This window comes from Moschus berezovskii, chromosome 24 (assembly GCF_049115385.1).
Source record: "Moschus berezovskii isolate FMDL1 chromosome 24, NW_MosBer_1.0, whole genome shotgun sequence".
Taxonomy (NCBI): Eukaryota; Metazoa; Chordata; class Mammalia; order Artiodactyla; family Moschidae; genus Moschus; species Moschus berezovskii.
The window spans coordinates 6318332-6334050 of NC_142483.1; the positions used below are offsets into that span (position 1 = coordinate 6318332).

The 15719-nt window shown below is 51.8% G+C and overlaps 2 protein-coding genes across 6 annotated transcripts in view; both read left to right on the top strand.

Annotated features, from left to right (window-relative positions):
- ATP2B2 (ATPase plasma membrane Ca2+ transporting 2) overlaps positions 1–5852 on the top strand; it is a 195298-nt gene extending 189446 nt beyond the window's left edge. For 4 of the 5 annotated variants that reach the window (XM_055413597.2, XM_088831529.1, XM_055413596.2 and 1 more), the window contains one exon: positions 505–5852. In XM_055413597.2, the coding sequence (XP_055269572.1) occupies positions 505–816 (312 nt within the window). In that variant the 3' untranslated portion in view covers positions 817–5852. The remainder of the gene's footprint in view (positions 1–504) is intronic. The other variant, XM_055413600.2, reaches the window with a different exon arrangement.
- A 2474-nt stretch (positions 5853–8326) lies between these two features.
- The window catches only part of SEC13 (SEC13 homolog, nuclear pore and COPII component), a 35436-nt gene continuing 28043 nt past the window's right edge, over positions 8327–15719 (top strand). Inside the window, exons 1-4 of the mRNA XM_055413601.2 lie at positions 8327–8438; positions 10877–10921; positions 12883–12998; positions 15337–15488. Of these exons, the coding sequence (XP_055269576.1) occupies positions 8436–8438; positions 10877–10921; positions 12883–12998; positions 15337–15488 (316 nt within the window). The 5' untranslated portion in view covers positions 8327–8435. The remainder of the gene's footprint in view (positions 8439–10876; positions 10922–12882; positions 12999–15336; positions 15489–15719) is intronic.

The following is a 15719-nucleotide window of genomic DNA, read 5'->3' on the forward strand; positions in this document are numbered from 1 at the left end:
CCATGTCGTGTGGTTCCTTAACGGTGTGTGGTTTTTCTACGATGAATTCTTTATTATTATTTTGTTTTTTACAAATAGCCTCTCCTTCTTCCTCCTTGATCCCCACCTGGCCCCGCTGCCCTTCTGCATGGTCGAAGCTCTGCTTTCCAGTTAACAAGGCTCAGTCTCTCCCTAGGTCTGGGTGCCCACTGGCGTGGACTAGGCCTCCTCTAACCACGGTTCCCTCTCGTCTCTACGGCGGGGCTTCCTTCCTTCTGTCCTGATAATGTAGTCTGTCCCCAAACCGAGCAGTTAAAGCCAAACAAAAAAGACCTCTCGGACGCACATAACCTGAGCCTCTTCCGTTCTTCCCGCTCCCGGCCGCGCTCCCGGCACCGTGGATTCCAGCGGCCCGCTGTGCCCCGACCCTCTCCCTCCCCAGCCCCTCCCCCGCGCCCACCCCCGACCCCCGGAGCTTGCCCACCGCCCCCCGTGGCGCGCCTCACCCCCGCCCTTCCCTTGCAGATCCGCGTCGTGAAGGCGTTTCGTAGCTCTCTCTATGAAGGTCTAGAAAAGCCTGAGTCTCGAACCTCCATCCATAACTTCATGGCTCATCCTGAGTTCCGGATCGAAGATTCGCAGCCCCACATCCCCCTCATCGACGACACCGACCTGGAAGAAGATGCCGCGCTCAAGCAGAACTCGAGCCCGCCCTCGTCGCTCAACAAGAACAACAGCGCCATCGACAGCGGCATCAACCTGACGACCGACACAAGCAAATCAGCTACCTCTTCAAGTCCAGGGAGCCCCATCCACAGCCTGGAGACGTCGCTTTAGCTGCGGAGCCCGCCCCAACCCCGCGCCACCCCGCGCCCCACCCCACCGGGCAGCCACCCACCCAGGCACCCGACTGCCCCGAGCAGCGGCGAGCAACAGCAGGAAAAACAAAAAACAAATCCTGGCGAGAGCACCGATTCCACCCAGCAGACCCTTTTTCTTCTGGCTGCGATGCTGTTTGAACTCTTTTCACCTTGAGGCGAGGGCGGGATCTCGTGGGGAGCGGGGCTTAAGGGAGTGAGTGGGGGTTTTTCCCAGAACTAGCCCTTCCTGGCTCCCGCCTGACATGGACCAGCCATGCCCCCTGCCCAGCGCCAGCCACATCCCTGCATGAATGTACTGCATACTTCCGGTCCTCCCCTGGTTTGGTTTTCGGGAGGGTTGGGGAGGGGTTCGGTTTTGATTTGTTTTGTTTCTTTTCTTAGGCGGGAACTGCAAAACAGACTCTTTTCTGAGACTATTTATCCAATCCACTGGTCCGTGAAGTTTTTGAGATGCTTGCATAGCATGGTCTCAGTTGTACAGGTTAATTTCACAACTTTTTGAAATTGCAGAGCTTAACTCGCCTGGTAAATTTGCACCAATGGAGCCGAAGGACTTCAGACACTCACAAGGTTATATCCATTTCCTTGTATCTATATCAGCGTGTACTTCTCTGAGACTGTATGCGCCCATATAGATAGGTAGATATATATATATATAAATATATATACATGGATATATAAAATTTTTTTGCCGGCATGTTGCCTTGTTTCCGCTTAAATTGCTCTATTTTAACTTATTTATGTCCTAAATGAAGAATGTAATTTGTTTACAAACCTGTAGATAACGTCTTCGGCTATTTGTATGGTTTAAGAACACTGGTGGCTGAGATGCTGTAAAAACAGCTCAGCCTGGCAGACACCTCCCTGGATTGCATCCTCGATGTTTTACGATAGCCATGCTCTGATTTTTTTTTTTTTTTTTGCCTGCTATTTCCATTTGATAATGTCACTACCGTGGGAGGCAGGAGTCAAATGTGAGTGGGTATCCATCCCAAGGGGTCCAACAGCGCGCTCCGTAGACAAAAGGGGAGGAGGAGAGAAGTCTTCGTGGGCTCCAAGCACTGATGGCCGGCCAGCCCCAGGGCCACGGGGTCCGCAAAGCACTGAGTGAAGACTTTTCTCTCAATGAAACTCGCTTGAGTTTACTAAGAGCATTTCCAACAGAGGTTCACTCTGGCGCTGTCTGTGCAGAGACTGAGGTGGTGCGGCAATATTATAAATGCTGTTGTGTTGATTTTTTCTTTTTCAGTTAGTAATTTAGAGGCTTATTTCCTCATATATTGCAGCAAATGCGCTGTTGGCATATTGGATGAGGATCATTAAGGCTTGCTGCTTCTATTTTTATTTTTGGAGAAGAATAGCCTTTTTCTCTGCACTACTTAGACCTGAACGAACCTTATGACGTGTATATTGAGATGTATTCAGTGTGATTTTTTTAAACCAAATCGTCTTCCTGTAGTCGCAATATATACTGTAGCCTTTGAACAGCAAGTCTTGCTTTCCCAGACAGAAAGCCATTCTGAAACCCTGCAGTATCACAGGTGAGGAAAGGTGGTTATTTCTCCCCCGCCCCTGAGACAATAACAGCACTAGTAATCCCACTTAATAAGAGCTTATTTAATTGTATGTCAGCCTCTTAACTGCTAAGCACTTTGTGGGTATCAGCTTTTTTCATAAAAGAACTTTTGTATTGAATACAAAGTTTGCTTTGAGACTTTTCAGCATACGATCTTTTTCCATAAACTTGTACAGTGCAAAAGACATTTTGAATACCATGACCGATGATGTCCCATGCTTCAAGGAAAACCAAAACGCTTCCCGCCTCGCTTGCAAAATGCATTCTTCATACTGACCCTTCCCACGGTTGCTCTGTGTCAGCCCGGGCCCTTCCCTTCTCCAGGCCCAGAGAATTCTTCCACAAACAAGATTGAAAGCCACTCGGGAAAAGAGCCATAGTCAGCTGGGAGGGCGTGCGTCTGGACGGCTGTGGAGAAACCCGAGGGTTTGGGATCCCGAGACAGCCCATCCCACCTGGCAAGACCTTCCCGGAAGGAGGACCTTTTTTGAGCAAGAGCATCTCCTGAATGTAGAGAAGAAGCATCTCTGAATGTAGCCAGCAGAGGGAACTGCGTCCCCTGAAGGGGTGACCAGCCCTCAGACGTGTTTATTGGATTCCAAGACCAACACCGCCCACACCGCCCACTGCTCTCCTTCGAGAAAGACCTGCTCCTGTAAACCTGGGGCAGCTTTGGAACGTGGTGTGTTTTTTCGTTTTTGTTGTTTTTTGTAGTTTCCTTTTTCAAGGTTCTCCATCTCCCCCTGTGTTCCGACCGTGTGTCCATGACCTCATTCCATGACACCAGGAAAGCCCGGCTTGCACATGAGGCCTCCTGCTCATTTGCAGCCAGGACACAAGGGAAGCAGGAGGGGTCTCCCAGAGGGGGGCTCAGCTCCTGGGAGAATAGGGAGCCATGGAAGCTTGAATGCCCCCACGTCAGTGCTGGTCTTTTCTTGTCAGGAATGATGGATGCCCACACACACACACACACTCATACCTTCACCCTCACACTTGCGCACGCGCGCACACACACACACAGACACACAGGAAATGACTGGTTTGTCAGAACTCACTGTAGTACATAAAGCTTGCACTTGGCGTCCTATATCTAGCAGCATGGGGTACGTTTGGCAGTTCACCCCATTAGGGGGGTAAATAACTTATGACCATTCATCTGTTTTTATGACTTTTTTAATCTAGACAATAATTGTAAATAAAGAACTCACCGTCTCTGCCCATTTAATACTATGCAATGGTGACGCTTTCAATTGCTGACTCTTACTCATGCAGTGTGGTTCTGAAATGTCTGTGGTCTTAAAAGAAAAAAAAGGTAAACAACCACATCAAACAGAATACAGTGACTATACGCTCTGTAATACTTACTTTTTACTGGTCAGGGGCTGCACCATCCTCTTAGATTCCTGGCTGCCCTCTGGACAGGGGTTCCAGGAGGAGGTAGCGGACTGTCTCCCCCTCCACAGATGAGGGACGAGCAGGGGGCCCATTCAGTGAGCCACCCACCTTTGGAGGTGGACAGGGAGGAAACGGAAGACTTCCCTTCCTAACTCAGCAGCAGCCTGGGTTGCTCCCAACAGCCCCCACCCCCCCCGCCATGGCCCCTTCTGCCCATGTCCCAACCAGAGCAGAGAGCGGACAAGAAAGAGTGGTCCCTGCTTCTGAGAACAGACCAACAGCGGTGACTCCACCGGGGCGAGGATCCTGGACCTGTCTCAGCCCAGCGGCCCCGTGACTGAACAGCTGCCCTTCCTTGTCCGTGTTGAAATCCCCCCTTCCCCACACCCTGACAGCTTAGAGAGACTTGCATCTATTTCTGGAATTTCCCCGCTGTTCCCTCATCAGGGTGTCTCATCTGACCAGCCACCTAGTTTTAATTATTGTCACTTTATATGATGTTTTTATTATGTGGTGGGACAAATACCCTTCGTGCATTTTTTTTAAGCAAAATTTCCTGCTTATTCTCTCACGTCTATTCTTCCAAGTAAATTTAAAATGTTGCCAAGTCCTCCATCCTCCTGCCCTCCTCTCACCCCAAATATTGGGCCCTTTCATCATAGGTGCAAACGTCATGCCGCCATTGTAAGCACTGTCCACTCCGGCTCACTAAGCAGAGAGCCCTTTAAGGAGAAATAAGAAGGGCATCCTAGATCTTGAGGGAAACCTCATACTCCTCCCATCATCTCACCTGCCCCCGAGCCAGGGTGTTGTCAGGAGAGGCCACTGAGCCCCCACCCAATATCAGTGTGGGCCCCCAAATCACCCGCCTCGGCTGTGATGGGGCGGACCCTCCATCCGCCCTGGTCCAGGTGAGAAAGAAGGTTCTCTCCCAGACTCAGAGCTGCCAAAATGTGTATCCCACTTGCCAATTCTCATGCAAAAATGTTTATTCCTGGCTCCTTTTCCTGAGCTGTTTTTTTTTTTTTTGGGGGGGGGTCACCCCTTGCTCTTTATTGACAGTTTTCAGCAGGTCCGTGACAGGTCCTCCCGGATGTAGCCGTTTCTTGCCTGGACCTTCTCACCACCCTGACTCCCCCTAGTGGCTCTTGCTCTACTTGCAGGAGGCTGTTGACAGGCCTCCCAACCCCAAACTCTCTCCAATGGGCCCCAAGATCCCACCATTAGAAGGTGTGGGGAGGGTAGGGGACGGGCTACATTTCTCTGAAGGTTTTTGGGTCCTCCAGAGCCAAGACCAAAATCAAACAATAGCAGAAAATCCCCAGGTCTTTCTCAAGTTCCAAACCGCACTCTCCTGATTTTGACATAAAGATCCTGTCTGCCCAAGTAGGGGAGGGGGAATCCCAAGCCCTGGGCATCAGCCATCACCCCCTCCAACGAAAACAAGATATTTAAGGCTGCTTTGGGACAGCCCTTCTCGGCTCCCCCAAGTCTCGTAATGCCTGTGGTGCTCTCCCTCCTGACCTTTCCTCTCGGGAGGGCCGGTCGCCACACTTTGCTAACTCTTGTGTGCACATATTTTATACCAGAGAAAGCAAGGAAATGGTGCCGCCTCCAGCTTCCTGAGCTGCCCGGGCTCTGGGGGGCTCTGGGACAATCGGGGCTGGGAAGTGACTGTGCTCTTATTGTACACTCTTGATTTCTCTGTATCTCTGGCTTGTGCTCTTTGTAACTAATGGGATCTGTCTGCCTTTTCAACACTATACTGAGCAATAACAATAAATGCACACGTGGAAATGTAGACACGGTACACATCACAAGGCCTTTTTCCGCGGTATGGCTGGGTCCCCGCCCTCCGTGGACTTGAACTCAGAGGGAAACTGAGTGCCTGGAAGGGAAAGGCAGTTTGCCTGAGGGTGCGCAGGGCAGGGGCAGTCTCTCTCCTTCCACTGAGTCCTGCCTTCCTGTACCATTTGAGGGAGGCAAGTTCAGTGTTCTGTGAGTCATTAAACCTCCATGAGGACTAGCTGACAATCCCAGATGGCCAGACTTTTGGGGGAAAAGACCTCGGGAGGACAAAGAGGTGGAGATTCAGATTCTAGGGGGTCAGGGCACCAAGTAAGGAAAGCTAACAGTGGCCTGACTCGGGGTCTGGGATTAACCAGAGGGAGGTGATGGGAGATATGGACAAAGGATGTAGGTGTCATCCCTTCCTGGGGACAGCAGGATGCAGAAGGGAGCCTGGCACACTAAGAGTCTGAGCTTTGCACACCTCTGGTGAACATTAGCAAAGAACGGGAACGTGCCCAGATCAAGAGACAGTCCCAGTGTTGGTTCAATCGCACTGCACACACACGCACACACAATCCCAGCCCTTCTCAGGGAACCGACTCCCAGAACAAGCACCACAGGCCACATCAGCTTCCAAACCCAAACTCAGCTTCACATCCAAAGGTCCATTTACTCCCAGCATCAACCTGCTAGAGAAGGTTTTATTACTGTTTCCACCTAACAGAAGAGACAGCAGTTGAGAGAGGTGAAGGGTGTGCCCACCTAGTAAGCAGGAGATACGGTATTGATACCTAGCAATCTTGATGCCAGGGTCGACACTCAAAACTTCTCAGTTCCACCAGCGAACACCTTAATGAATAGAATACAGTTGCACTGTTTCTTCCACATCCTCAGTCTCTCCAACTTCAATGCCAACACCAGGGAATTCCTTACGCCCCACGCATTGTGTTTATGTTATATCTAGTGTGTCACTGTCCTCATCTTATACTCAAGGAAAGTCGTGCTCAGAAAGAAGCCATATGATTTTATCACTCAGAGAATCAGTAGTACATCTACAGATCTGAGATCAGGGCCTGTTCCTGGAAGAGCAGGAGACCCAAGAGCCCCTCCCACTTTGTTCTCTGCAACATATTTTTTCCATCATAAACACCAGTCCTCAAACCCCTGGAATATTTCCCCATTATGCTAAAGCTGAAACTCCAATACTTTGGCCACCTCATGCGAAGAGCTGACTCACTGGAAAAGATTCTGATGCTGGGAAGGATTGGGGGCGAGAGCAGAAGGGGACGACAGAAAATGAGATGGCTGGATGGCATCACCGACTCTGTGGACATGAGTTTGAGTGAACTCCGGGAGTTGGTGATAGACAGGGAGGCCTGGCGTGCTGTGATTCATGGGGTCACAAAGAGTCGGACATGACTGAGCGACTGAACTGACTGAACTGAACTGAGAGGGAAATTGCAGGTCTTGAAAGCTGGGGTGGGAGTGGAGTGTGAGTTGCAATCTGGAGGTCCAGCCCTGAGTTCTGTAAGACTCCACTCTCGGGGCCCCCTCTCCCAGCTCCTTGATGGCTTGTCACCCCCTCTGGGTCTTAACATCATCCCTCCAGCAAGGACTATCTTCTGCTAGGACACTTCCCTCCAGTTTCAAGAGAGGAAACAGGGATTCTGACTCATCCAAGGGGAGTCTAGGTTCCATCCTCGGTCACTGAACTCCTAAAAAGCCATGAGAAGCCCAGGGCTGCCAGACCATGTGTGGCTGAAGGGAACCCCCCCCCCCCGGGGGCTCTGTCCAGCTACAGCATTCTCGCTGTGCAGGCGAGAAGCCAGGGACCTAGGGGTTGGGGAAACTGGCGATTGGATCCTGGGCTCTAGCTGCAGGAGTCGGGCTGAGATCCCTCCTTGCCTGGGGCATCTAGCCGGTGGGCCAGATTCACAGGATCCCAGAGCCGTGATGGAAAAGGCAGTTTCGGAGGCATGGATCCTCCGGCTTGAAGAGGGCAGGAAGAGAGACAGGCTCAGCTCCTGCCAAGGGGCTTATTTGCTGGGCTTCTTCGCCCCTGGTCCCAGCTTGGGTCCTGAGGAGACACTAACAAGGAAGAACAAGGACCATTCTGGCCACTAACCCCCCCCCCAAATTAATCATCCTAAAATGTCCATCATAAGGCCCGTCGCACCCAGAACCGCAGAGACGTTCCTTGCTGCTGCTGCTGCTAAGTCACTTCAGTCGTGTCCGACTCTGTGTGACCCCATAGACGGAATCCCCGTCCCTGGGATTCTCCAGGCAAGAACACAGGAGCGGGTTGCCATTTCCTTCTCCAATGCATGAAAGTGAAAAGTGAAAGTGAAGTCGCTCAATCGTGTCCGACCCTTGGCGACCCCACGGACTGCAGCCTACCAGGCTCCTCCATCCATGGGATCTTCTAGGCAAGAGTACTGGAGTGGCGTGCCACTGCCTTCTCCGAAGGCGTTCCGTAGCAGTCCCTTTTTTTCTGTGTGGATCTCAGGAAAACGGAAGGGTTGGGCCGCGAGGGAAGACGGGCTAAAGCTTCAGATCGCCAGTCCCGGGTCTGGGTCGCCATGGAAACGAGAGTCCCATCCCGCTTTGGTCTCGCGCGCTACGCACGGAGAAGGGGCGGGGCCATGGCGCTCAGGAGAGGGCGGAACGTTTGTGCGAGCAGAGCTCGCTGCTGCCCGGAGGCTCCGGCGACCGGACCCGACGGGCTTCCGGCCCGACGCGGGAAGTGAGCTGTTCCGAGGCGACGCCGGGTCCTGCCACGTCTGAGTCCTGGAGCCGCTGCCGCCGCTACAGCCATGGTGAGTGTTGGAGTCGGGGTCGCGGCCCTCCCGGGTCCTCGCCGCGCTGACGTTCCGTGCAGTTCTCCCGCACCGCTTCGGGTTTGAAGTGGGCTGGCTCTGGGGGGTGGCCGGAGGGAGGCCGCGGAACCCCTCCACTCTGCGGACAGCCCCGCTGCCGCGTCTCCTGCTCCTTCCTTTCCTTCTCCTCCCACAACAATCGAAAACAAAATCCCAAACACCGTAGGAGCCGCTGTATTCTGAGCCTTAGCGGGTTCCAAGCATTGTTCCTAATCTCAGCCTGCCCACAGCCCCGGCGGTCGATTCAGTTAAGCCGGTGTTCTCGGGGAAATGTCCGTGCCTAGGTTTTTGAGGAAAGCTGGGTGAGCCCACAAGTCAGGACGCTGGGTTTGGTCCTTGCTCTGCAGGAGACTGGGTTTTAAGTTAATTGGGTTTTTTCCCTTGGCCTCTTAAGGTACTGAGTAGATTTGGGGTCGCTTATGCCGTGACATTCAGCTTTTTTTAAAAATGAGTTTTTAACTCAGTAGTTCTGAAGAGGTGAATTGCTTTGAGGGCTGTGTTTTACTACCCAGTGAAGACCAGCCAACTTGAGGTGCTCGGAAGGATGAACTTTTTTTTAAGTATCTTAAAAAAAAAAAAAGAACCACGCACTTATTCATCAGTCCTGGTTGGTGAGAGAGAGTGGGTTCAAAACAAATACTGGTAATCTGCAAGGTCCTCTGATGAACTAGTATGAAACTGCCAGTAAGCTTTCTTCCTGTGTCTACTTAGCATCTACCATTAACTTAGGCAATTGGATATAACACCTGGATAGGCAGCCTGGTGGGGTGGAAAGTTTTGTGGGCTAGGAATTTTTAATAGCAGGTGGGGGATCTTCTCCCAGCGCCACCTTTGACTAGCCCTGGAGGAGGTGTTTTCCCTTCTCTGGGCTTCATATCCTTAGTCAGCTAGCTGTGAACTCTACCCTTTGGCTTTCCTAGTGCACACATGAAAGTACTTTGTAACCCGGGCGGCCTGGCGCAAGTAGGAGATACTTCTGTCTTCCTTTCTGGCCTTTGCGGATCTCGGGGGCCTGCTTTGTAGGGCGTCTAGGCTTTGATGAGGGAGTTTGTGTTTACTTGATGTGCCCGTTTTGCACTGCTTTGCAGCCATCCTCTTCCAGTAGTGTCCTCTCTGAAAAGTCCGGTCAGGTTTTAAACCTGCAAGACTCGTAAATGGGGGAGATGGTAAGAAGTATCATTTCCGGTCTGAAACCTCCTTTTCAGTCTCTTTTCTGTCCCAAGAGTTTTGAGAGACTAGTGGTGGAACATAGTCAAATTGTCCAGTTTTGCTCATTGACTTATTCATTCAGCAGATTGTCCCTGAGTTCCTTCTGGTTGCAAAACACTGTGCTGGGTGATATGAGAGGATGCAGAACTGTCGATGACACCAGCCCTGACTCTGGGGAGCTCGCCTTCTAGTTGGGAGAAGGAAGAGTCTAAAGTGTTGTAGACATTCGGTGTTGATATTCAGACGAATTTTGCCAGTCGGGAAATCTGGGCATCTTCAAGACCCGGTGTTGGGGGGCGGGGTGTGGTCATAATTTGAGCTGAGCCTCAGAGAATGGATATGAAGGTATGGTAACTGTACTCCAGCCCTGCGAACTGGACTCTTTCACAGGTGGTGGGCCAGGGAGCAGCCTCAAGAGCATCAATTGAATCAATTAATCAAAGTCTTTAGGTGAAAATCCTGTTATGCAAAAAACTGCCTGGAACATCAGAGGCTCTGTCCTCGAGGAAGGCTGTTCCATAGTCTGGCTGTAGTTCCGTCGGAGTCCCTCTTCCCCTTTAAGCGTAGCCAGGACCTCCCCGAACTTTGCTCGTGCTCTTCCCTCTGCTTGGACTGTACTTTTTTCCCCATGTATTAGTCACTCAAGTCTTGTCCAACTCTTTGCAACCCTATGGACTGTAGGCCGCAAGCTCCTCTGTCCATGGAATTCTCCAGGCTGGAATACTGGAGTGGGTTGCCATGCCCTTCTCCAGAGTATCTTCCCTGGTCCAGGGATCAAACCCAGGTCTCCCACATTGCAGGCAGATTCTTTACCATCTGAGCTATCTGGGAAGCCACCTGCCAAATTCCTCCTCATCTGAGCCCCAGTTTTGTCCACCACCACCTGCCCTCAAACTGCTGTAGCTCATACTAACCCCATTAAAATACTCATCCCGCCTTGTTGGGGTTACTTCCGTACAGGCTTCTCTGGGGCAGGAAGTACCTCTTTTCTATGTCTGTGTCTCCGGTCCCTGGCACAGTGCTTGGCGCAGCGAAGGCACTTAGAGTGAATGTTTACTGAATAAATGAATGATCAGATGCTATCAAGAACTTTAAAAGTGGTTGATTTAATGAGGTGGCTGCATTCTAACTACCATCAGTTCATTTACCAACAATGTCTTTGGTTTTAGGTGTCGGTAATTAACACTGTGGACACTTCCCATGAGGACATGATTGTAAGTATCCCTTTAGCCCTTCCTCACATGCTGAGGACATGGGCATCTCTGTTGATGATTTATGAATCCAGTGTGGCCTTGCCGCCTTGGCCAAGGACTTCTCTTGTGGTCCAGACTTATGCTTATTGGAAATGCAGGGAGCACAGGTTTGATCCCCAGTTGGGAAGGTTCTGCCTGCTGCGTGATGTGACCAAAAAAAAAAGAAGGAAAGAAATAGGAAGATGACTCAATACAAAGGCAGAGCCAGGTAGGACCACCACAGACGGCAGGCCAGACGATGCCCTTTGAACCAGAAGTCATTAACTCAGGGTGTGTCCTGAGAGGTGAACACCTGGCTTAGTGTACGGGGACAGGGCTGTGGGAGAAGGTCCAGAGGTTAAAATCTCCAGCAAAAGATGCAGACTCTGCTTCATGCAGGGCAAGGAGTCCAGGAAGCCGTGAACAAGACCCAGGTCAGTCAGCCTACAGCACTGCATCCCAGGCGTCCTGCCCCCACAGTCTCCCTCCAGCTGTTGTTTTTGGGCTTCTGAGTGGTTGCCTGGATGTGGTCATCCTTGGAGACAGCGTGGCACCTGGGTAAGGCCACCAAATCTGAGGTCCCTAGTCAGTCTGTTACCTTTAAGACGATCCAATGTGAGGTCCCTTGTCAACGTGTTACCTTTTCTGAGCCAGCCTTGATTCCCTCGTCGCTGAGGTGGGAAATGCCGTAGATGTGCCCCCTCTCTGGGCGGGTCCTTGGGGAGCAGATGAGACAGGGCAGTAACGGGGAACATCTGCGTGCTCGTGGCTCATCACACCCCCAGCTGAATGCCGCTGCTTCTTCGGTGTCTCATTTAGCCTTCATGAAGTTGAGGGCATTATTAGTTCCATTTAAAGACAAGGAAACTAAGTTTCCAGGGCATTAGAACATTTTCCCAAGGTTGCACGGCAGAGAACTTCAGATAGGATTGAAGTCTCGGTTCTGTGCCCTGCTTTCTCCCAAAGCATGTGACAGCGCTCTGCAGGAACGGTGTTTCAGAAGTACACTTACAGAAAAGCTCTGTCTTAGCACCTGCCCTGCCTGCCTTCCAAGAAGCCAAGACCTGGAGTGTTGGGGAGGGTCGACTTTCCAAACAGAATCAGGATGTCTTCCTTGGATAGGGAGATGAGGAAGGAATGTCTAAGCAGACAGAATAATTGCTTCCCTTTGAAAGGATGTAATTGCTCTTGATGACCACAACATGACAGCTGATAGTTCCTGAGACCCCACAGGTACAATGAGAAAGACATGTTATCCATTGTAATATCAGGGTTAGCAAACGAGAGGGCCAGTAAGTTCAGCGAGGCCGCAGGCAGATGGACTCAAAGGATCCATCGCCCAAATGGACAAGGAGCTGCGGGCAGGGCCTGGCCCTGGAGGGCAGCCTCAATGAAGTCGGTCCATCAGTGGTGGGACCAGCAGCGTTGAAGTGCTTGGTGGAGAGTTCGGGGTCCTAGGCACACTGCTGGGGAAAAGGTCAGGTAGAAACCCAGGAACAAAGGTCCACAGAGGATCCAGGGCCATGGGTGGAGGAAGGATCCTAAATGTCCGAATGAAACCCTGTGTCCTGGCCAGACGTGCATTGTGGAGGACCTGACTGGGGCCCGCCGGCAGTCAGAGGCCTGCTTCTCTTAAGTCGGCATTCACCCCGGGTTCTGGCACTGAGCCGAGCCTCCCTGGTAGCATGTGGAGCCTCAGCACAGTGGGGCGGGAGGAAGGAGAGAGAAGCTGCGCGAGCGCCTTTCCTGCCATACCCCGCTGCCGATGGGTATTGGAAGGACTTTCCCGTGTGAAGGATCTGAACGCAGCTGGGTGTGGCTTCTCTTGTCCCTTTCAGAAGGAAGCTGCCTGTGAGAGCAGTGAGAATGTCCCCAAGCTAGCTCCCTGCCATAGTGACGGTGCTCTGAGGCTCAGTTAACCTCGGGTCCTGTCCCCCCTGCAGCACGACGCCCAGATGGACTACTACGGCACCCGCCTGGCCACCTGCTCGTCAGACAGGTCCGTCAAGGTCTTCGACGTGCGCAATGGGGGACAGGTCCTCGTCGCCGATCTCCGGGGGTAAGCACCCCCACCCTGGACAGAACCTCAGGGGGCATTTGGGTTTCTCGATGTGGCAGGAAGGGCTGAGAACCCAGATCAGCGCAGCCCCTGGTGTGGTGAGCAGAAAGGGTACCCGGTCCCGGCCAGCCGACCGCCTCAGCAGGCGCCCCGGGCTAATGGCCCAGGAGCCAGTCCCACCTCTGCCGCCCAAAGGCCCACGGACAGCCCTGGGGCAAGAGTCAGGGGACCCCTCCGTCTCCACCTGCTCACCCCCGGCCCAGGCCGGCGCAGCCTCCGCCGGGCAGTGCCTGCTCACAGGTCTTCAGTGGCTACTGCCGTGTTCAAAAGTGGGGAACTACCTTTTCTTTTCCTTTTTAAACACGTTCAGCACACATGATCTAAAGTGACTCAGAATGTAATAGTAATTATGTGGATCCCACAGTTTGGCCTGTTTGCCCCGGCAGGTACTCAGTGAGTATTTACAAATGTTTGGTTTACTCTTCTCCCTGTGGAGATTCTTGAGATCCTGGTTTTCTTTTCTGTGGCCACACTCTGGTGTTTTCCCTCTCAGTTCACTACCTCAGATGGGTAGGGTTCTTAATCCTGGTTCCATGAATCTCTAAGGGTTCTGTGGGTAGAATTCAGGGGATGGTGAACTCAGACAGGGGACACGACTCTGATGTGTAGCATTTGCTCCGGTTACGCCTGTAGGCCGGGAGCCGCAGGAGTACTCGTGGTGCCTGTCACTTTTTTTTTTAATATTTATTTGTCTTCACTGGGTCTTAGCTGTGCCACTTGAGGTCTCCTATTTTGTCGTTAGACGTGCAGATCTTTAGCTGTGGCATGTGGGATCTAGTTCCCTGACCAGGGATTGAACCCAGGCCCCCTGCAGTGGGAGCTCGGAGTCTTAGCCACTAGACCACCAGGAGAGTCCCCAGTACCTGTCACTTTGTTACCAGTAGAAGTCACAGATATTTTTTATATCACATTACAGTTGTAGCTTTCTCAAAATAGCACTTTTGCTCATCACTTCTGTGAAATTAGAATGGTTATTAGACTTGCCACTGGAGTTGGTTACTTAATGTGTTCACAAAGAAGCACATATATCACTAATAACATAAATTGTTTTTTAACCTTTTGATGACTATCTCAGTATAACTGGATTTTGTTTATAATTCTCACTCTATGTATTTTATTCATTATTCTGAGAAGAGACCTTAGCCTTTACCAGACTACAGAGGAGAGGTTTAGAATCCCTGACAAGTGGGTGCTCACTCCATGTTTGTGACTGGATTAAAGAAAACATAGCTAAGTCAGTAGCCATTTAGGAAGAAGGCCTAGAAATTCCCCTCTTGCCGGGTGTCAAGAGTCGAGTTCCTAAGGAGCCCAATGCCGCCTTCCCTGCCCAGCAGCCGCTGGCTGAGCAGAGAGCTCACAGGGCGAGGCCTGGCTGCCAGTCCTGGCTGGGACACACAATCTGCTGTCACTTGGTCCTTTCTGCTCAACGCGTGTAAAAGGTTGGAGGGTAGAAAATTCATGTCCCTGTTCTTTGCTCCCTCAGTTAAACTATGCTCGTTGTAGGACGATTGAGTCCCCAGGAGTTTCATTAGCAGCTCCTTCGTGGAAACTGGGGCTGGACCATCATTCCAGCTAAGGGAGGTGGCCTCTTGAGTGTCCGCAGCCCCAGGTGAATGGGTGAGCAGGGAGCAGCTCACAGGCGTCGAACTTGTGTTTTTCCCTTTTCTTGTACCAAGCACTGTTCAGACTCTTAAGTGCGTTATCACAGACATTCCCTCGTGACCACCATGTGAAAGAAGTCACGCTGATATCTCTCTTAAGAGACGAAGCCAAAGAGAGGATAATGGCCCTGACCTGAAGTCAGGCAGCTAGTGAGTGGGGAATGGGTGTGAAAGAGCCCGTCCCATCCGCTCTGTGCTGCCCACCTCTTGAGTGCTGGGTGCCCCCTCTTCTGAGCGACGGACCCAGTACAGAGCCTGGCCCAGGGCACATGCTCAGACAGCAGTTACCGGGTGAACGCACAGAGATGGGAAGGGAAGAGAGAGACCTGCCTTTTGAACAAGTTAAGAGCAGTGGAGAGCACTGAGATGCAGCATTCACAGCCTCCTCAAGGGCTCTGCTGGCTCAGGAACGAGGGGCTGACTTGCTTTCAGCCTCAGGGTCCTCACTGTCCAGTGAAAGTCCCTTCTGGAGTGATGTTATTCAGCTCTATCCCTTTTGAAATTCTTTGCCAGTTCTCTCCTGAGAAGCCATTCACTTCTGTCCAAAGGAGTGGCCGGCAGAGTGCCCTGGGTTCCTTTTGCCCATTTGAACAGCCTCTAACCCTCTCTCCTTGCAGCCACGAGGGTCCCGTGTGGCAGGTGGCCTGGGCCCACCCCATGTTTGGCAATATACTCGCATCCTGCTCCTACGACCGGAAAGTCATTATTTGGAAAGAGGAGAATGGCACCTGGGAGAAGACACACGAGCACTCAGGACACGACTCCTCAGGTCCAGTGCGGGGCGAGGGCGGAGGGTCCCGGGGTGGGAGGGTCTGTCCTGGCCAGTGCTACTAGTTTGTCTCTTGGGCTTTGACTGCTTTTCTGTTAGTCTGTCCACAGCAAGGGTAAGGTCCTAAGACCTGAAGCCAATACAAAGCAAAACCAGAAAAGCAAAGACAAGATAGTGAGGTTGTTGGTTGGTTTTTTTCCTTTAAGGTTTATTCATTTTAAGTACTGGTCT